Below are 20,953 nucleotides of genomic sequence, written 5' to 3'. Positions count from 1 at the left end.
CTCTCAGATGGTAAAGGCCATTCAGGTGTTGCGGATCCACCTACTGGAGTTAGAGAAGGTCAATGAGCTCTGTAAAGATTTCTGCAACCGTTACATCACCTGCCTCAAAACTAAGATGCACAGTGACAACCTCCTTCGTAACGACCTCGGAGGACCCTATTCTCCATCACACACCAGTCTCAACATGCAGCAGGTCAGTCATGGACTCTCTCTCTGGATGTTACACTTCCTTCATAGTGTCCCTCTCTGAGTAGCAGCTGTAAAGATGCACCTTGTCATTTATCAGGAGGTAGAGTTTGCTGTTGGGAGTGTTTCAGTCACAAACATTAGAGCTACCTCTTTACTTTTGCTCACTAGTGTCTCTCTGTGATCCCCCAGGAACTAATTCAGACCTCCTCTCCATCCATGACCTCTGTCTCCAGCTCTGTTAACCCTTCAGGGATTGTGGTGCCTGCCGGGGGTCTTCAACAGGGCAATGTCACCATGACTACAATCAACTCTCAAGTGGTATCAGGTAAGCATGTGTACACACATTAAAACAGTTGCACCCTGACACATACACATGTAGAATTCATTTTAGATTGTATTAGTTGTCTAATTCAATGTCACATTTATAAGTTAGGGAAGTTTCCACATTAAAACACATGTTATGATTTTTCAAGTTTTCTTGGTTGCACTTGTTTTTACAAGGCACTCATTCCGTCCAGTGTTGTCAACAGTCACAGCTGAGTTTGAGTTGAGAATCTTTTAAACTACAGGACAGACTTTTAAATAATCTCCCCTGACTTGTTTGCTTATTTTAGAAAGGTTTACAATTTGTTTTGCTTTGTTGTTTTTGCTGTGAAGCACTTTATATCTGCATTGAAAAAAGTGCAATATAAATAAAGGCTATTATTATCATTCATTTTCTTCGGAGGAGTGTTACAATGAAATAACTTTTGACAAAAAATACTCTTGTCTAAACAGATTATAACAAATGCACATACAAACTGACACTGGAGACACAGAACATTTACAGTTGTTTACTACTACAGTATGTAACATCAACATCAATGATCCATATCCATATTGCCAAATACATAAAAGCATACACTCTAATGAAAACAATCAATATAGTGAACATGTTTTGGATTTTAAACCTCATTATGCACAGCACACACTGTACACACCGCTCTATAATATATTGTAACATTTAAATGCTGTTATTTTAAATGTTCTCTTTTAATATACATCTGTAGTGACTGAGTTTTATGTATATGTTTATCAGAGAGCCATGATAGTATCCTTCACAGGGTACGTGGCTGGTAGGTTCTTATAATGTCAAGCCTGTACAGTGAAATGTTAATCCTGCCCTCTGGAAATCCCTTTTAAGCCAAAATAAATCAATGGCTCTGCCTTTGATCACTACACACTGAAGAGCTCAAACAGACTGTGATGAGAATGTGTTGATCAAGACTAATTAAGCCAGCCGCTAAAACACACTCCCCTCTTCTTTTTTCTGGGTTAAAGGACATTAATGTACCTTGAATCTAATCATTTTGTCTGATGTTTAGTGTGTTTTTGTTTGCGGGGCTGACAAGAAGTTAATAAGGCTCTGGTGGTAGTGCAGATGTGGCTGCCAGTAGCTGCTGAAGCCACTTGATACTCATGACGGCAAATTATCCCCTCAGGTGGGACCCTGTACCAGCCGGTTGCCATGGTGACATCGCAAGGGCAAGTGTTAACGCAGGCGCTGCCGCCGGGAACCATCCAGATCCAGAATTCACAGGTAAAACTGTCTGATGATGCTTTGGCCGACACATTCACTCCCTCTGTGTGCCGTCACCACCAACTCTCAATTTGTTGCTATTAAAAGGACTTTACATCCCCCAGATGCCCACAGCCCCCCCGCTGACAGGCAAAATGGAAATAGTCTGTTATCATATCATGTTCGGGGCGCTTACATGATCCTGTCAGGTTCAACTGCAAATTGAAGTCATTTAAGGACATGCAGTGGGGACTAACTTCATTTCTGCTCTACAGCAAATATTTTTACCTCATGTTTTACACAACTCTCTCCTTCATACCCACTCAAGCTTTTGACAAACCTGGTCTTTGTAGAGTATACCACACAAATATTTATTTAATATTTATTATATTTAATACCACATGAATGCCTGTAATTGGACTTTTTATGATTTGAGGACACATTTAAGGTTTTATTTTATTTTTATTTTTTCCAGCTCAAAAGGCTTTTGCAGTTGTTTCAGGATATTTGGGAGATGCATTGTATCCTCTGTCCCTGAGTGATAGGTTGTTGTAGAGATGAATGAGCTTCATAACCAGTTCAAGTAATCAGTTCCAAATAGTGTCAATAGCTTAGTAAAGCTGATCAGAGTAAATGTTTTACATCAGTTCCCTGAACTGCATGGTTGAAGCAATGCTATTGACAGCCAAAGGCTAGAGCACTTTCTCTGAAGTTGTTGGAAGTTGGAATGTACTATTTTGCCTTGTATGTTAAAACAGTAAATTTTTTCTCTTTTTTAAAACCATTCACTCTGTTTCATCTCTGATGAGTTGATCTGACATTTGCTTAATTGTACTAATTTGGGAAAGCACCTCCCTTAACATGTCATCACAACTGAATATAGATCCAATCATAACATACTAAAACATTTTTCAAAAGGACATTGTATTGTATGAATATAGTAAAACAAAAAGACAACTCCACTGCACATTCTTATGTATGATGTGGTGTTTGTAGTCTTTGTGTTTTTCAGGTAAGCAGTGAGCCACCAGAAAGCTATTTTTAATGCTCTGTGAACAAAGGAAGCACAAGAATCTGACCTGGATAAGTGGTGCTGACTCATTAAAAGACAGTCACAACACAGGACTGTGACCCCAGACTTAAGGCAAAACAACAGAACAACAAATGGAGAGCAGACGAATATCAGGAGTTCAGTTTCCAGGTCAATGGTCTGTCATTGGCAGTAGCAATGATGTCTTTTATACAGTTAGTGTCACTGACTTGAAAAGTTCAGAGACAGCTGAGCATAGAATACTTCACTTTTGCTGGCAACAAACATAAAGTACAACTCATTTGTGGGAAGTGTAACTGTAGTATGTTATCTGAATGTCTGCATGCTGTTCAGCAGAGTCTTTAGCTTAAAGTTCACATTTTTATTTGTTTATGTTTTCAAATATGAGAAATCACCATTTTATTGAGCCATAGGTTGGACTGACAATGCACTATTGAAATATGCAACAGAATATAATGTAATTGTTGAAATCTATTTTGCCTTTACGTTTACATTTCTGCTTTCAATAAAGGGAGCCAATATGATACTAGGACCAGACTTTGCACCACAAAACTGCTACCCACTGAATTAGTAATTAGAATTGAGAATCACAGAATTAGTTAGAAACTGGAATTTCAATTAATTTTTCTGACAGTCTCAACATTTGCCTATAGATGAATAAAAACTGGAGGCTGGGGGGTTTGATCAGTGCTCCTTGCTCAGCAGCAGTGGCCTGAAGAGCAGCTCAGTCTCAGGCAGGTAATTCTGTGCTTGACAGTCAACGGAGGCCTCAGTGAATAGCTGTGACCCAGCTAAGGCAGAGTGCTACATGTGGGCTGGGAATTGAACACAGCCCCATCGCTGCTTTAACGACAAGCCCCGAGTAATCACACTCTTGAGCTCGGTGCCGCCAATTAATTCAACCTCGCTTTCCCCCGGAACACACGCACTCCCAGGGCTGCGGGGGGATAAGAGGAGGGTTATCCACGTGACACCCAGCTGCAACTGTAATGAGTCTTGTTTTGAGGGGGGGATCTGAGTGTGTGTGAATGTGTATTTGTGGGCATTGTGTGATAAAGGGGGTTTGTCTCATATTTATCTCCCAGCCAGTGGGGATTCTTTCCACTACTACCTACATAAAATTAATCAATTTTCTATTCTTTAGCAGACTTGCATTTTTTTTTTATTCATTTATTTTGTCCTGCGTAGAACATTTTGCTCCCTTTGAAGTATTTAGCCTTCACAAATGGGCACCTCATTCAGAAATCATAAAAAGAGTAAAAGTCAGTGGTACTGCTTGGTACAATGACAATGACAGATTCAAAAGAGTTGGCTCATATTATGTATTACATACTTGTGAATATACAGGCAGTGTCTGATGTGATTCATTGTATTTGTAAGATGTGTTTTGATCTTTATGAGGTATGTGTTTTTATTCAGAATATGAAGTGTAGCTCCTTGCAGATAGGGTTTGGTAATGGTTGCTGTCGAGGGCCCATTGTGTTTCATATTATCTGCCTCAGAGCACACACACATTAATCTCCACTGTGAAATGAACACACACACACACACACACACACACACACACACACACACACACACACACACACACACACACACACACACACACACACACACACACAGTGTAAACATAGTGTAGACACAAAGACACACATGTGCATTGTTTTTTTCAATAAGGAAAAACATTGCATACAAACCTGAGTCCTAAAAGAACGAGTTTGGTAGTTCGTCCATCTTTCCAACCGTGTTTCAAACACTGAGCCCCAAGTTCAGCACATTGGTTCCTACTGAAGACATGAATCTTTAAAATGGTTCACAAATATATAATTCCTTTCAAAGCACTGTAATTTTCAAGAAAATTACCCCAAAAAATTATTCATGTGTTGGGGACTATTTTCAGCAGAGGATTACTCCACATTTGGGGCTCTGGTGAATATTTGGGGCAGCAGGATGGTATGTGAGATTGATTCAAAATAAACGACAGCATGTGTTCATGGTAATGATGGAACATGTCACCCAGTACAATATCGTGGCTCACTGATGTGTTTTTGATGGTTTTAGGACAACAATGAAGCTCTATGGCACAGAGGAAGAAGATATATCAGGCTTTGATAGAAACACAATCCTTGTTAGAAAGATACACTCTTGTTTTATAATAAGAAAAATATAGAATAGCACCAGACTTGTCCTAACTAATATCTACTCTCAACATGAACATTCAAGCCATTTACTAACCTTAACTTAACCTCGACTGCAACCACAGCCCAATCTGTTGATGACCATCACAACCCTAAATGTCCTCACAAGAACAGTGGACTCTCAAGAGTCAGTCCTCACAAGTACAGCTTAGCTAGACCAAACACATGGGTTCACACACATACACGCACACATCCATATGTACACCGCAGGCTGTGAAAGACTGTCAATACTCTGAAAGCATCTCCTCCTTCAGCACTCACATTCCAAACAATAACATCTGAATAATGATTTCTCACTGAACACAAAGATAGGCTTAGGTCAACACAAATCAAAACTAAGTCAAACACAGTCTCATTCCGTACCGGCTCCTCACTAATTCAACACCAAAGTGTGAAATCCAAAGTTTTGACCGAAGGCTTGCCTGACCCTCTGCTCTTTAAACTCCTCATCAAAGCACCAAACAGACTACTGACTCTCTTGTCTTTCCACATTGTCAAGGGTGCTGCTTTTTTTATATTTTAAGTATCATTACTCAAATTCAGTTACCATGGTGACACTTGAGGAGGTGTTTCTGCCCTTGCCACTGAAAAAAAGATAGGTAATTGGTAGTCTCCCTATGTTTCCGTGGCAACAATAACTAAGCCCTACCATCCACTCCTTTTTTCCTTTCTTTTCTTCCCTTCTCTTCCCACCCTGGTGTTTACTGTAAAGGTAAACGTGGACTTGTCGTCCCTGTTGGACAGTGAGGACAAGAAGTCCAAGAATAAGAGGGGTGTCCTGCCCAAACATGCCACCAACATCATGCGCTCTTGGCTCTTTCAGCATCTCATGGTGAGTGTGTATGGGTGTGTGTACATTAATCTGGAACGATCACTTGGTAGCTATGAATTCAAAAATGATGTGTAGGGGATGTATATGGAGATGGGACTGTCTATTGAATGGTCAGAGAGCAGGAAATTCCAGCATTTAAAGGTTTGATTTGTTGGTTTTAACAAGAGAAGCCAGTAATAAGTCAAATGCAACAGAGTCTTTCTTCTTTCAGCACCCATACCCAACAGAGGACGAGAAAAGGCAGATTGCAGCACAAACAAATCTAACTCTTTTGCAAGTAAACAACTGGTAAGATGCTCTCCTCATGTGTACATGTAGACAGAAAGACATTATTGCAGTGGAAATATGACTGGAGACTTTGCTTGAATTAAATGAATACAGTGGAGCTCATCAGCACATTGCTGACATGGTGGCGCCATCTCCTGGTCATATGTATCAAGTAGCTGACACTTGAGACCAAATTGTGTCTCCCTTCTTGAAATCCATTCACATTACTTTAACGTCTTTGTTCACAAGGAACAGGACTTGTTTTAGAAATTGAATGTATCTCTCAAAACATGAAAGTTGAAAGAAATGAAATGTGCTACTGTTTCAAGCTTTTTTTTTCCAACCGTTTTGTCTGCTGATAGGTTAAGATATGGTTCTCACGTTCTCACAGGTTCATCAATGCTCGTCGGCGTATCCTCCAGCCTATGTTGGATGCCAGTAACCCAGATCCAGCACCTAAAGCAAAGAAGATGAAGTCCCAGCACCGTCCAACACAGCGCTTCTGGCCTGACTCCATTGTGGCCGGAGTTCTGCAGACACACAGATCTCAAACAGGAAACAACGCAGACAGTATGTCAGCACTTTTTCTCAAGAAATAAAACAAACAAACAAACAAACAAACAAACAAACAAACAAAAAGAAAACAACACAAAACCCCCACAGTTTTCCTAAGTTCCTAAATTCTGCTTGTTAGTTGAATACACATGTAAAAGGTTGTGAAGTAAAAATTCATCTTTGGTGTTTAAATTGTAACCACTAGGTGCCAGTATTGACTCGTTTATTTATGTGAGAAGATGTGATGGCACAAGTCAAAACAAAGAGTAGCAAATTCATGAAATCAACCTTTTTCCTACAGGAGTCATAAAATGAATCTTGAAAGGAAAAAAAAAAAAAAGTTAGATAAAGAAATCATGATAACAGTCACAAAAGGGGAATGTTTTTCATATCAAAGCCCATTTTAGGTCCAAGATGTTTGTCCCGTGAATGTAAAAATCTGACTATGTACCCCTTTCAGCAGGGATTTGGTCTCTTATTGGTTTTCTAATGACATGACACCTCCTAACCCTTCCTCCATTTCCCTGCCTCCCCTCAGACGCGCTGAGTATGGACAGCCTCCAGTCGCTGTCGTCAGACTCGGCCACCCTGGCTATGCAGCAAGCCATGCTGGGAGCCGATGACTCCATGGATGGCACTGAGGAGGAGGATGAAGAGGAAGAGGAGGAGGAAGAGGATGAAGGAGTGGAGGAGGAAGAGGAGGAGGAGGACGGAGAGGAGGAAAACGACAGGGGGAGGCAGATGTCCAGCGTAGGAAGGAGAGATCTGAGCATGGAGCACAGAGAAGAACTGGAGTAGTCAAGTATGGGAAAAGACTATCTGAACTTTGACCTCAGTTGTCCCCGAAGGAGCGGCCTCATTCAAACCCAACTAGGATGACTTCAATGCTGAGTGACTCTTGAGAGCATTTAAGGGCATACAGTTGTAGGTTTTCTCCAAATTCATCAGAGACTCTTCTGCAGAGCCACCATGGAGGCTAATCGGCCACAATGACCATCATGATCATGATTGTAGAGGACAAATATTAGTTTAATGATGAATATGCGTTGTTTCATTTTAATATAGTATGTTTTCATGCAGCGAGCTGTTGAAATATTTGGATTGCAGCACATTTGTACTCTATAGCTCTTGTTATTTGTGGAAAGAAATGGCACAGCAACTGAAAGGTTGAAAAAATTCCTGTCAGTTTGAAATCAGGGACTGTTAGAGCAACAGTTAAAGAAATGATGATGTTTGAAGCTTTCAGACAGCCATGACATTTTGAAGCTGTTTTCACTTCAGATTACAGTGAACTGAAAAAGGAAATGCTGGACAGAAGGAGGAGTCTTGAGTTGCACATGCATTAAAAATAAAAACTTCCTGACTGTATGTAAAAACTGAATTGAATGTAATCTGTCTAAATATTTTGCTCTCTGAAATGAGTTATGGAAATCGCGAGCAGCTGTTTTAACTGTTCATTTCATGTGACTCAATTTTCAACTGACAGTCTACATTTTAACTTTGCAGTTAATGTGTCATTTTGCCAAAAAGGAGCCAAAAGAGAGGAGAAAAAAGGTGTAATGCTGTCCAAATATCTGTAGAAGTGACTGTGTTGGCTTCCACTGCTGGGACATCATTCATGCCTTTTAATTGACTCAAAAGTTCTCAGGTCGAACAACACTCGCATTCGGCATGTCTCCTCCTCATGCGTGAAACACTTGACTCATTGCTGCAGCAAACCTTTTTCAGCATGACTTTTGAAACAATCTTAGTTTATTTTTCTCTTATCCCATGAACAAAAAAACTGTAGTAAACCAGTGTATACGGACTGCACATGTAGTATGTATGTTCAATTTTTCATATGTTTGCATTCTGGTGTTGAGGGTTTGCATATTTATTCAGTTTTTATTTTGTGTGGCCTCAGAGGGTAGCTCACGGAACAACATGACAATGACAGTTGCTTCTGCATATACTGTAGATTTTGAAAACTTTCTGAATAAGGCTATTGTATTAGCTGGTGGCCATGCACACACTTGGCTTGACTCAACCATCAACTCTTAGAAAATTGCTTGTATACTTTTGTGACTTTGGGTGATTCTGTCACAAAATAAAAACATGGCAAGCACTGCCAGTTACTGCAAAACTGTTTCACCCACATCTCAACATTGAGAGAGATCACACAAAGGATGGACAATGTCTTTGGAATCCCCACACGACAGAGCCAATGTCATTTACTGACAAACTTTTTCAAGGAAGAAGACAATTTTGTGAAGGACTTTGAAGAAACTGTGAAACAATTTCAGCTCTCTGTTTTGTACTAAAACACACAAATGGAGACGCTCGTTTCTAATGTGAAGATGTCTAGAAAAAGAAAAACCATGTTATATTGAATGTTCTGATTGTTCATTGTGAAGTATGTTGCTCATTAATATTCTTTTCTCTATTACTTTTTTAAATGGATCTTCCAGAGCAAGTGACAGACAATAGGGAATATTTCTATTTCATTTGTACACTTTGTTGTCATAATCTATTGTGTTTCAATAGACCAATTTTAATAATTAAAACATGTAAAGGTACTGATTTTGACTTTGTCATGTGGAGGAACATCCAGGGCCATATATTCCCAAACATGAAGTTGGCAGTTTGATTCATGAGAATATTTAAAGAACAAAAAGAAGAAAACACCAGGCATGAGCATTGTTCCCTGCCTCACATATCTCAGCCAGGATCACAATAGAGGATTTTAGTGTGTGTGATACTTCTGAGCCCTCTCAGGCCCAGCTTCATTGTGATATATTTCCAGATTACAGAGTCAGTAGTCTAAATATTGGTTTTAACTTCCCTCGTTTTCTTGTCACATGTGTAGTCTCCCACCCACTGGTTTCTGCTGTAGCCTGTGATTCAGCTCTCTGGGTGACGCCCACCTAAACGCTCTCCCACCTTTTCAGCCAGCGACCATAAAAGAAGCCTACAGAGTGCCTGACCACGGGGTCTCAGATACTGAAAATTCTGTTCATTTGGAGTGAATGGTTATCACTCCAGTGGGTGTTTGCTGCACAAGGCACATTGTATTGTTTTTACACAACTTATATGCATCTACCTCAGAGCAGCAGCTCAGGCTGAGGCTGGACCTTAAATCAACCTTACAGTTCACAACCTCTGAATCCCCAAAAGATTTATTTTGTGCAGGTTATTTTGTATTGCCTATATTCTCACATCATTTCCACATTGAAATATTATGAGAACATGTTCATAGGAGAACTCAGCTGGTTCACGTCCACTTGCTCCTCTGACAATGCCACATTCTGAAAAAACTTACTTTTCCTGAGCTTAGCATGTTAATTTTCCAGGACTTTCCTGGAAAAATAACATTCCAGGAGCATGTGTGAGTTCACCACATCCTGCATACTTGCAATGTTTTTGCCCTCCTTTAAAAAGGTCCACCTTTGCTAAAACACTTATTAAATATCATTGTCTACCTCTGCTACTTCTCCTCCTTCAGCCATATTTTCTGGTAGGGGGATTTTGAATTGCAGTGGCTATGCAGGGCTTCAAAATAATTCTGTATATTAGATGTAGGCAACATGTTAGGAACTTAATATCACCATGAGAAAGCAATGCTCAAAAATACTCACATGTGGGAGTAAAATCACCCATATTGTGATACCAAAAAAAAAAAAAAAAAATGTTGGAGAGCAGGGACTTCCTTAATTATTCCACACAGCACTTCCTGTACAGCAAGTCAGAGGAGTAGAGTTGCCAGTGGCCATGTCTAAACATCAGTTGGAGAGCAAGTGAGATAAAATGAAAAATATAAGAAGCTATTCTATACAGCAGCTAAGGTTGGTGTTTTCATTTATCTTGGGATGGCATTAGCCACAGTAGCATAAATGGTCATAAATCACTTACTGTGTTTTCTTTCTTTATTATTAAAGAGGCAGGTGCTGTGGTTCATTTCAGGCCAGCAGGGTGCAGTGTTCAATCAATACAGCACTTAATGAAAGAATGAATAAAAGATTTTCTAATATATATATATATATATATATATGTGTGTGTGTGTGTGTGTGTGTGTGTGTGTGTGTGTGTGTGTGTGTGTGTGTATATATGAATATATATGTATATATATATGTATATATGTGTGTGTGTGTGTGTGTGTGTGTGTATATATATATATATATAATGAATTAGTGGGCAGATAAAAGATAGATGGATAAATATGGGGTGCTGTAGCTCAGGAGGTAGAACGGCTGTCTGCCAATCAGGAGGTTGGTGGTTTGATCCCTGGTCTTGGCAGTCCACACTAGCACAGCACAGGGGTATTTGTAATGATGTCACTATCCAACACAGCCCCTTACATTTATTTTAGCACAGAGCTGCTTTCAGTGTCACGTATGTAAATGTGATCTCCTCAAACTTGAATGACAAAATAGGCTGTCATTTCCTACCATCCCTTCAGTGAATGCAGCTGCAATAATGAACTTTGACTGCAATAATAATTATTATTTGTTTTATTAACAGGGATTGAAATGACAACTCATGGGTGATTTACTCAGATCGACAAACAAACACTCAACTTTGCAGAGCGTTTTATGACCTTTCAGCTCATTACTTTGGTTTTATGGCCTGCACTGTTACTGTTTTGGTTCACTCTCACTGCTCTCATCAGCATCACGTCAGGAAAAAAAATCACTGAATGCTACCTGCACATGTCCAAACAGCAGACAGACAAAATGAACATTTTGTAGAATTCAGAAGCTAAAGTGTCAGATATTGCCTACAAGAATTATTAGACACCAAAAACAGAGCACACACAACTCCAAATGAACACCGATACTGTTTTACATCAGCTGGAAGTATAAATAAGCAAATGTTTGTTGATACATCAGTCATATTAATTTCAAAGGCGACACCATGCCAATGCTGTGTTTACAGCATGTTTCTGCCGCCCCCAAGTGGCCAACCAAATCAGTTATTACAGGTTTAAAATGTAGTCAATTAAATCTACTTGTGGCTCTGTCCTTCAGGTAATTCAACAAGTGACCAGTGCTCATCCATTCTGGAGAAAACAGCTGTCTTTGTGCGGATCCATAATTCAACACACCATCAGTAAGAGAGAACTCCACTCGAGAAATCTGATGACATGCTGTCGCTCTCCTTGATTTATATCACAAACTATAGTACAGATAAATGTAATACAGATTGCCTCATGGCCTGCAAATGTTTTTTGTTTCCTTTGTGTTCTGTGTGTTTTCACATTCAGAAACACTGCAGTAGAGTTCCTCAACCTCAACAGAGGTCTTGTATGTCAGATCTACTCAATCAACATTTTTATACACTCTTAGTTTTTCTCTTAACAAATGCAATGCAAAGGTCAGAAACATGACCATGCCTGTTCCATGGTACAGTATCTCAGCTAGCATTAGCTCCAAGGCTGAGGCTGCAGTAAAAATAGTCTCAAAATGACAGAGGCCGAAAAAGCCACTGGCAATGGTTGACTTGTTTGAAGTAGGCCACAGCCACCATGCCTCACAGTGTGGACAGACCAGACAAGCACACACACACACACACACACACACACACACACACACACACACACACACACACACACACACACACACACACACTGCATTGCCCAGTGTTGGGTACTGGAGGTCTGCTGCAGTCAATGCCATCTGGGCGCCTACATTCTCCCAGATGTCCTCTCTGTAATTACAGTCAGACCCGGCTCGGCCTGGTCCAGCCCAGATCCAACCTCTCATTTACAGAGGCCCTCCCTGAATACTTAAGCAGCTTTCCAACTCAGTGCAGGCCTTTAGAGGAACTCTGAACTCTGGCTTTGCAAGCATATTTCTAATAGTATCATCGAAGAAAGCTGGGACACTTAAGGTAAGGTGGTTATAGCTTTCACAATATGTTGAGGACATTTCCTTGGAGTAATGTTAATTGCGTTAATTGGAAAAGCAATCCACTACTGTAGAGGTTTTCTTTTGTCACTGTGGATTTATATGCATTTTGTCTTATTAAATCAAATGTTGGGAAGAATGACAGAGAAAGTTAAGATAGAGAACGGCAAAGGCCACAAGTTTTTTTTGCACTTCCAACACTGACTGCACACAATATCTTCCTGTCCTACATGACTGTGTCAAAAAAAATAACCCTTTCTTATCACTGGGTAGGTGTTCAAAATGTCCATTGCCCAGGCGGCGGCCAAGGCCATGCTATCTGATGCCCTGTTGCAGGACAGCCCTGGGATAAACCGGATCAACCACCTGGAGTTGGAGCTTCCTCTGGACAAGGTCATCAAGTTTGTGTCTGTCGGCCTTCCACTGATGCTGGTGTGCATGGCCTTCGCCCGCGAGATCTCCCTGGGTGAGCGAGTCTCTGTTTCTATCCTTTTTTTAAAAAAAACTATATTAGGACATTTGTTTTGTATTCCACTTGCTTTTGCCCCTAATTATACCCTATATTCCTCAGTGCTTGTTTTTTATTCCGTGGTTGTGTTTTGCCTTCATGGTTTTTCTGTGTTTCAACCGCACTTTCATTCAGTGCCCTGTACATGTACTGTTTGTCCTTGAATTACTTATTACTTACTTGCTAAACTGCATTCAGCTGATGTTGTGATAAGGGGGAATCTCATACATGCTGATATAGAGGTACAGCACTCATTATCCCTGTAGCCCATGCTATTTAATTCAAAGTTAAAGGTCTTGAAAAATCAATCAGATTTTTTTTCCATATACCAAAGAAGTGACCCAAATGTGTTTTATTTCAGATCTGAGTTACTGAGTACTGAACCACGACAAGTGAGCATATCTGTGCTTTTTTCCAGCAGGCTTTTATCTTGCCACTCAGATACATCTCCTCATCCCATCTCCTCATTAAGGAAACTAAATATCAAAAGCCATAACAATGAGAGCTGTAATTACACAGCACTTTCCTTTCCAAAATTAGGGTGCTGTGAAGCAAGAGGGAGAAAACACTTAAGTAATACCTATCCTAAAAGCACAACATTTCCTGCTGACTCTATGAAGACCTCCTCGGCTTAATAGATACCACAGAGGTAACAATGATACGACAACACAAAATTATTGAAAACACAAACATACAGTTGATTCCAACTCCTTTTATAAGTTTATTGGCTGTTCTGCTGTTTCATGTACTGACAGAAGCTTTAGACAAGAGAGAAAAAATATGTTTTGAATAAAATGTGGAGGTTTTTTCATATGAAACATACCCACAACCTATTTCTCCACAGTCATTTTAAGAACACAAAAAGCAGAGCAGAAAATCCAAAGTAAACGTGGCAAGTCTTCATCGCAGCTCTATTGCTGTGGAGGCTGACTCCCCTGACTTTGAAATAAACGTCATCTCTTCAGAGCTGGTCTGCAATCAGTCTGGTGCTCCTGATGCTAATTGCCACGGGGGATGATTGAGAGCAGCGTTCACTAACTCTGGCACGCTTTAATTACAAAGCGAAGTTCTTCTGTGGCAGCTCCCCCCTATTTGAGTCAAATGAGAGGATATGTTGATTAACCAGAGGGGGGGCGTAGAACATGATGTTGTGGGGTACGTGGCTCAGCTGATGGATCTTGGCTGCCTATCTGCCAGGCTGTCAGTTTCACAACAGTGCTTGATTGCGCTGCTGTCTGCAGTCTGGTTTGCTTGCACCTGGACTCTCAGCCAAGAATTCTTGTACAAGGCACAAATGTAGGGATGATCTGCCAAAGTTAATTGAGGAGTGGGAGTAGGAGATAGGAGCAGCGGCAGAAATTTAGGTTTCCTCACTTTGCCAAATGGCTCACATGGGTGGGGATCTGAGGGGGAGAATATTTTACAAGATTTCATGAAAAGGCATGGGCTGCTTAGTATTTAGGGTGACATGTCACCGCATGCGCCCACACATACACTCACAAGCAAAGTGGAAAAATAGATTCCCACAGTAAGCCACATGAGAACATGCAGTGGTGTCAGTTTGTGTTATAACTACAGCACTCAACTTAAACCTGAGCAAGTACCACTGTAGCTCCCATTATAGTTTTCAGCAAAATTGAAGATGAAAGTCTTGGGAAGACCTTAAAGCAAAAGACCTGCAACATTATGTTCTCTTGGTAATTATCACATTAAAAATCTGCTTTCAATGACTTATTTAATATCAAAATGTTTGTATAACTGGAAGCAGATTATATGAATTGCTCCACCATAATGTCTTTCGGAGTTTGTGAAGGGAACCTTTGGAGACAGAGAAAATGATAGCTTCATAAAACCTGCAAGAAATGACATATTGTACTGTAACACCATTTTGTTATATGGTTGCCAATAATGGCTGAATTCATTTCATTAATTCAATTCAATTCAATTCAATTCAATTCAATTCAATTCAATTTGTATAGCCAACACAGACAATACATTTCTAAAAACATGTCTTCTTTCTGTAAATATATGTACAAGGTCAATTCTAAAATGAATATACTCCATCATAACCTCAGCTGCCAAAATCAGATTTTAGGTGTCGCTATCAATATGTTAAAATGTGGCTGATTAATGACACACATACACATATAATCGGACGATGTAATGGTTGCCCATAATGAGGTCGACTGGCAAAAAAAAAAAATCACACCCTGACACTAAATTACAAGGAGTATGTTTCTACTTATGAAAAGCTGGGCAGATGTGGAGGTTGCTTGTAAAAAATAGAAGATCCATGTTTCTGTTAGGTGGAGAACACATTTGATGTGTTCCCTCCCAAGATCTCTGTTTAAGGGTGGAGCACCCTTTGGAAATGAGAGACGGGTGTGGAGCATGGATTCAAGTGGTTGGATTACATGTGGTTATATCAAGGTGAACTAAATATAAGGTGGAGGAGCCCAGTTTTAGAATGGAGTCACCCAGGGTTTTAAATGCCAGGTTGCCATTTGGAAACATATGATTTCTACTCTACGAAGAACAAAAAAGAAAAGGGCATGCAGCCCACATGTACATGTCTTGTAGTAGACTCCAGTGCTATGCGTATGTGTGTGTGTGTGTGTGTGTGTGTGTGCGCGTGTGTGTGTGTGTGTGTGTGTGTGTGTGTGTGTGTGTGTGTGTGTGTGTGTGTGTGTGTGTGTGTGTGTGTGTGCACGTGCGCGTGTGTGTGTGTCTGAGAGAGAGAGAGAAACAGAGAGACAGTGAGAGAGAGAGAGAGAGAGAGAGAGAGAGAGAGAGAGAAATGAAGTGCTGTGAGACTGCTTTCAGGCAAATTGATAAAGCAGAATCAAAGAAGGCTACTGACAGTAATTGCCCATATTAACAGGTAATGTTAGAGATCAACATTTGTTTATTCTGCAGGGCCTCAGATCAGCTGTTTCCCTCCCAGCAATTTCACTGTCAAGCAGGCCAGCTATGTAGACACATACTGCTGGGACTCTCTCATGCATCATGAGTTTGACAGCGATGGGAACTTTGAAGAGCGCTCGCTCTGGGTACACAAAGTAAGTAGAGAGATTCTGATCAAGCTTGCTTTACTTGTAATTCCTGCCTAGAGTGGTTGATGATGTTAAACTGCTGACACTGTCTGTCTTTATGCAGTAAAACACAAAACTTAAGTTTTAATGTCTGTATACCCCTGTAATGTCACAATGTACCATTTTGTTGCCAAAATCATTTGCAAAGTATGCAGTCCCAGCGCAGTTGACGCCCAAGGCCCAGTCACAACAAGTAGTTCTAAACCAGGACTTACGGTGTTCATTTGTATAGTTGTATGTGTAACAGTGGTTATGTGACTAATCTGTCATCTCTTTCAACTCTTTCCTGCCACTTTCTCTGCATCCGCATCTCTATTCAGCCACTCTTTTCTCTCATTGTGCATCCAGATGTTCCCTTACTCTCTTCTGGCCATGGCAGTGTTGATGTATCTGCCGGCGCTGATCTGGCGCCAGCTCGTCATGCCCACACTGGGCTCGGACTTACTCTTCATAATTGACCAACTAGACAAGTCATACAACCGGTCAATCCGACTTGCTCAGAGCATTTTGGATATGCGCCAGAATACTAAAAACCCCCTCACATTTCAGGCCGAACTGAAAAGGTAAGAAACCAGTGGCTCCTGGCTTACATCAGGAATATTCACTGCTCTTTTTATGTGTTTCAAGTGAAATATTTCCATATCCATGTTTAGGTTTGGAGTTAAGTGTTGATTTGTCCCCAAACTAGAAGATGCCTTGCTAAATTAAAATTCACTGATTTACGTAGCAAAATTGGGTCACTGCAGCAGCACATAAAGATGACAGGCCAGTGAGAAATATTGTTCAGAGGTTACAGAAGTGATCTTAGGCTGTCATTTTGAATCTCTTGATGAACTGCTTTGGGAAGTAAGATTTCCCTCTTCCTCAGAAACTGCCATTGATATACCTTTGCACAGGCTGTTCACTTCCAAGAGTCTCAGTGGAGGACTGCGTGTTTTGGTGGGCAGCTCCTCATAGCCAAAATTAGAAGATTGTGGTTGGGTTTAGACTCTCCCAGCTAGGAATGTGTGTAGCTGCATGAACATTAAGGAGAACATGATGTTGACTTTCTTCTCTTTGTCCCAATTGCAGGGCCAAGAAGAAGCGATACTTTGAGTACCCTCTACTGGAGAGATATATGCAATGCAAACAAAACTCCTACTTCCTTGTCAGCATGCTTTTCTTGCGGGGCTTCCTCCTCCTGACCTTCATGAGTGCTGCCTGTCTCTACCTGGCCTACTTCCACCTCTCCGCCTTCCTGCAGGACGAATTCAGCTGCTTTGTCCGCACGGGCATGCTGCGGGATCAGAACTGGGTTCCTGAACTGGTTCAGTGTAAAATGATTGGCCAGTTGGTTTTTCAAGTTATAAGTGTGGCCAATGGTGCCATCTATGTCCTGTTGGCTCCTATAGTCCTCTTTAGCTTGATCCGGCTTTTTGTTTGGGACACCACCTTCATTTCTGTCTATGAGGTCCTCCCAGCCCTGGATGCTATCAACCACCGTAGACTCGGCTGCCCATTGAATGACCTCAATGTCCTTCTGCTCTTCATGCGTGCCAATGTAGCACACCTGAAGTCCTATGGGCAGGTGAGGGCATTGTGCTCACTGGCACCACCACAGGTGGGCAACACCACTGCAGTGCAGGGCTTGAATGCAATGCTGACCCAAGAGGAGATGGAAGAGCGTGAAGAGGCTGCGATGGAGCTGGCAGAGGAGGTGGAGGAGGCCAAGGAGGAAGGGAAGCTCAATCTAGTAGATATCATGACTGTTCTGGGAGCGGCACAGGGAAGAGTGGTAAACTGCAGTGAGAAGAGGCCTCTTGTGGAGGAGAATATGAGTCTTGGTACCGTAACACTTATCTACACACTCAAACGTATTCTGCTCCTGGCAATTTTTGTCTACATTATTTGGGATGTACAGAAAATTATTAAGTGACCTCCAGACTACAGATACGGGCTCTGAAAATGCATAAAGTAGCACAAGCAGTTCTCACTGAACAGCCATGGAATACAGACTAAGATCATATCGAAGTGGACCTGGGGAAGCAGTTTAAGAAACATTTGCAACTCTAAATTGAAATAACAATGTGTAGTCATTTTATTTTCTCTTTATTGTGTGTAAATGTATTGCTTGTTCTTTCTTATTGAAACCAAACTGAATTGTCTATATTTCTGAAAAGCATTGGCTTAAGTGGAAGAGAGAGATTTGTGGTACTTCCTAGCTCTAACTGCCCTCTCTGTCTCTTCACAGAGCCAAACCACCAGGGGTACCATGAGTTGAAGGAGACTGCACCCTTTAATCATTACTAAGCCTCCTACAGACTGAATCAATGTGATAACGGGGGGGGGGGGGGGGTAGATTTTCAAGAGCACTGTCCCCAAAAAGATAGTGGACACCAAACAAGGGTTTCTGCAGCAAGAAAGGAAATTGTAGAATTACAAGGCAATTCATTGTAGCAATAAATGTCAATTCGTAGCTAATTTTTCAGACTCTGGGCATCTTTAGGTGCTGCAGACTCTCTTTCTGTCTCTTAGTTTGGTCCCATGTATTTTTAAAGAAGCCAGTGATTGCTGCTAGTTGGTAGTTTAAGGAGAGCATGCAAGTGAAAGCGGCTGTTGCAATTATGGTGTGACAAAGCAAGTAGGAGCAAAGTATTACCATATACCAAGAGACTACCGAGAGATATCAAGAGACAGAAAATAATTTTCTGCACCAACTATAGATTTCAGTATCAGATATTTTCTTGTCATGAGTTGAGGGAGATAATGTATATGTTGTTTTTCTTTTCTGCTTTCTTATATTGTTATTTACTTGATCAGCAAATGAAATTAATTTTGTCTTCCTGGAATTCAAAAAAGGTGCATTGTATTGTATTGTATTGTATGCAATTCAAAATAAATGAGGTTACTATACTACTACTATAATTACTGGTGTTTCTATCATCAGTATCCTCAATAATCCATTATTACGTTAAATTCCAGAAGTTTACATTACTGCACTCACAGAATTTGCATTTAGAAAATGGATTTATTTATTTTTATTTTTTGACAACCAGCAGAAAATCAAACTGAATTATTCATTTGGGGACAGCAGAGAGCCACTTGACTTTTCAGTTTTTTTATTTTTAGTACTTGCAGTTTCAGAGTTGCAGGAACTTAAGAACTGCTGTTTCTATACACAAGGTACAGGTAAATATCTACAATAGGTTGACATTAAATAGGCAAAATATTCTCATTGAGGTTAATGACTTTGAATGGCTTAAAATATTATTTATTGATAGTTATACTGTATACTGTTTTTGTTATTGTATGTAATGTATTTGTCACTGGCATCATAATTTTATTTAAAAGCACAAAGTGTCTTTGTTAAAGTTTTTATTCAAAAGTGCTAATTTCAATATCAAATTCATTAGAATGAGGAACAGAGGGTGTGAAAAAGCAGCTGTTCATACTTAAGCATGTCAACACAGCAATTAGTTGATGGAGTGTTTTTTGGTCAAAATGTTTATATTCATGTTTAACTGTTAATGAAGCAGATGATACAGCAAGCAACCAAAGGTATGTCATCCACCTTTAACTGTGGTCTCCAGAGCAACCAGTAACCATTTGAGGGGAAGACCAGCTGGACGCAAATTAGAGACCCACTTTTTCTCTTGTATAAACCAGGCTTGGCAAAAAAATATATGTATCAAACTGTTCTATTTGTGCTGTCATGTGTGAATGTTCTGCTGCTGTGCAGCAACAGTGTCTGCAGAACAAAGTATGCAATTATTTTGATGTAGTCGAAGACACAAAGCCAGGAGAGTTGCCTAGCGTATAATGGGGGCATGTGTGTACACCAGGAATGCAATGTGGATTTGAGACTTATAATGAACAAGTGCTCCCTTTGGAAGCCCCATTACAAATGTCTGGGTTTTAAGTTTTTTTTGTTTTTTTTTAATTCTTTTCTTTCTTTCTTTCTTTCTTTCTTTCTTTCTTTCTTTCTTTCTTTCTTTCTTTCTTTCTTTCTTTCTTTCTTTCTTTCTTTTTTTTTTTTTGGCTGTCTTGTTGCTCCACTCTACAACTTTAAAGAATATCTGATGATTTTTCTTGTAATCACCAGTCATGCATGTCATCCCATCCCTCATCATCCTCCTGGCACAGAGCAAAAAAACAGTCAGACAGATGGTGATAATGAATGTTCACAAATGTGTATTTTGAATGGGAGCTAACTGGAGTCAGAGCTTAACACAAAGGCAAAAACATAAGCATCTGCTGTCTGGTTCAGGCCACTTGAGGGCATCATTGAGTTATGCTGAAACTTCGTGGCCTGTATTGTTTTTCTAACTGCAATATATTAATTTGGGGTTGCACCATAAGTGGGGTCACTGCTGATATTTATAATTCCTGTAATCAAAACAAAAGAGAATGCAGTCTCATTCAAATCAGCCTTATCAGACGTTCACCAGGTCCAGGCTTCTCTGCCAGAGTCTGTAAAAGCTTCTGTGCCGCAGCCAATTTTCTAGAGTCAGTAAGTGTGAGGAGGCTGGTGTTGCTGTGATTGGAGCACTGCCTTTTGGAATCAAGAATTTGCTGGCAATCTTCAGTGAGTTCAGCTATGTCAGCAGGATGGACACCAGCTACCACTGTTTGCACTCAGTGTTTCCCAAAATGTTGAGCATAATGCTCACACTTTAAAGCAGGATTTGATTGAGTGGTATGAGAGATCAAAGGCGTCCTTAGCTTTCTCGACACTGTCGTTCCGGCCTGCCAGGATAATGGTGATGACTCTGTTACATCCAAACAATTCTGAGGTGATGTCATCACAGGGTTTACCAAACTCATGGATACTGCACAACAGCA

The 20,953-nt window shown here is 40.4% G+C and overlaps 2 protein-coding genes across 3 annotated transcripts in view; both read left to right on the top strand.

The window, feature by feature from the left end:
• The window catches only part of LOC139344282 (homeobox protein PKNOX2-like), a 102,690-nt gene extending 92,393 nt beyond the window's left edge, over positions 1-10,297 (top strand). Inside the window, exons 6-12 of one of the 2 annotated variants that reach the window (XM_070982326.1) lie at positions 8-193; positions 379-514; positions 1,671-1,768; positions 5,709-5,828; positions 6,040-6,116; positions 6,487-6,665; positions 7,189-10,297. In XM_070982326.1, the coding sequence (XP_070838427.1) occupies positions 8-193; positions 379-514; positions 1,671-1,768; positions 5,709-5,828; positions 6,040-6,116; positions 6,487-6,665; positions 7,189-7,448 (1,056 nt within the window). In that variant the 3' untranslated portion in view covers positions 7,449-10,297. The remainder of the gene's footprint in view (positions 1-7; positions 194-378; positions 515-1,670; positions 1,769-5,708; positions 5,829-6,039; positions 6,117-6,486; positions 6,666-7,188) is intronic. The other variant, XM_070982325.1, reaches the window with a different exon arrangement.
• Positions 10,298-12,466: 2,169 nt separating this feature from the next.
• Positions 12,467-18,047, top strand: LOC139344283 (pannexin-3-like). The gene is made up of 5 exons (XM_070982327.1): positions 12,467-12,515; positions 12,806-12,998; positions 15,957-16,099; positions 16,481-16,695; positions 17,204-18,047. Exons 2-5 carry the CDS (start codon positions 12,815-12,817, stop codon positions 18,045-18,047), a joined length of 1,386 nt encoding a protein of 461 aa, XP_070838428.1. The 5' UTR covers positions 12,467-12,515; positions 12,806-12,814.
• The last annotated feature ends 2,906 nt before the right edge of the window (positions 18,048-20,953 follow it).

This window comes from Chaetodon trifascialis, chromosome 16, assembly GCF_039877785.1.
Source record: "Chaetodon trifascialis isolate fChaTrf1 chromosome 16, fChaTrf1.hap1, whole genome shotgun sequence".
NCBI classification, from domain to species: Eukaryota; Metazoa; Chordata; class Actinopteri; order Chaetodontiformes; family Chaetodontidae; genus Chaetodon; species Chaetodon trifascialis.
This window is presented reverse-complemented; position numbering and strand designations above follow the sequence as displayed.

Bases quoted from the DNA above. Each gene is read 5' to 3' on its own strand.
- LOC139344283 (XM_070982327.1), top strand. From the start codon at position 12,815: ATGTCCATTGCCCAGGCGGCGGCCAAGGCCATGCTATCTGATGCCCTG. The intron at 12,999-15,956 runs GTGAGCGAGTCT...TTTATTCTGCAG, and splicing joins CGCCCGCGAGATCTCCCTGG to GGCCTCAGATCAGCTGTTTC. The intron at 16,696-17,203 runs GTAAGAAACCAG...TCCCAATTGCAG, and splicing joins TTTCAGGCCGAACTGAAAAG to GGCCAAGAAGAAGCGATACT.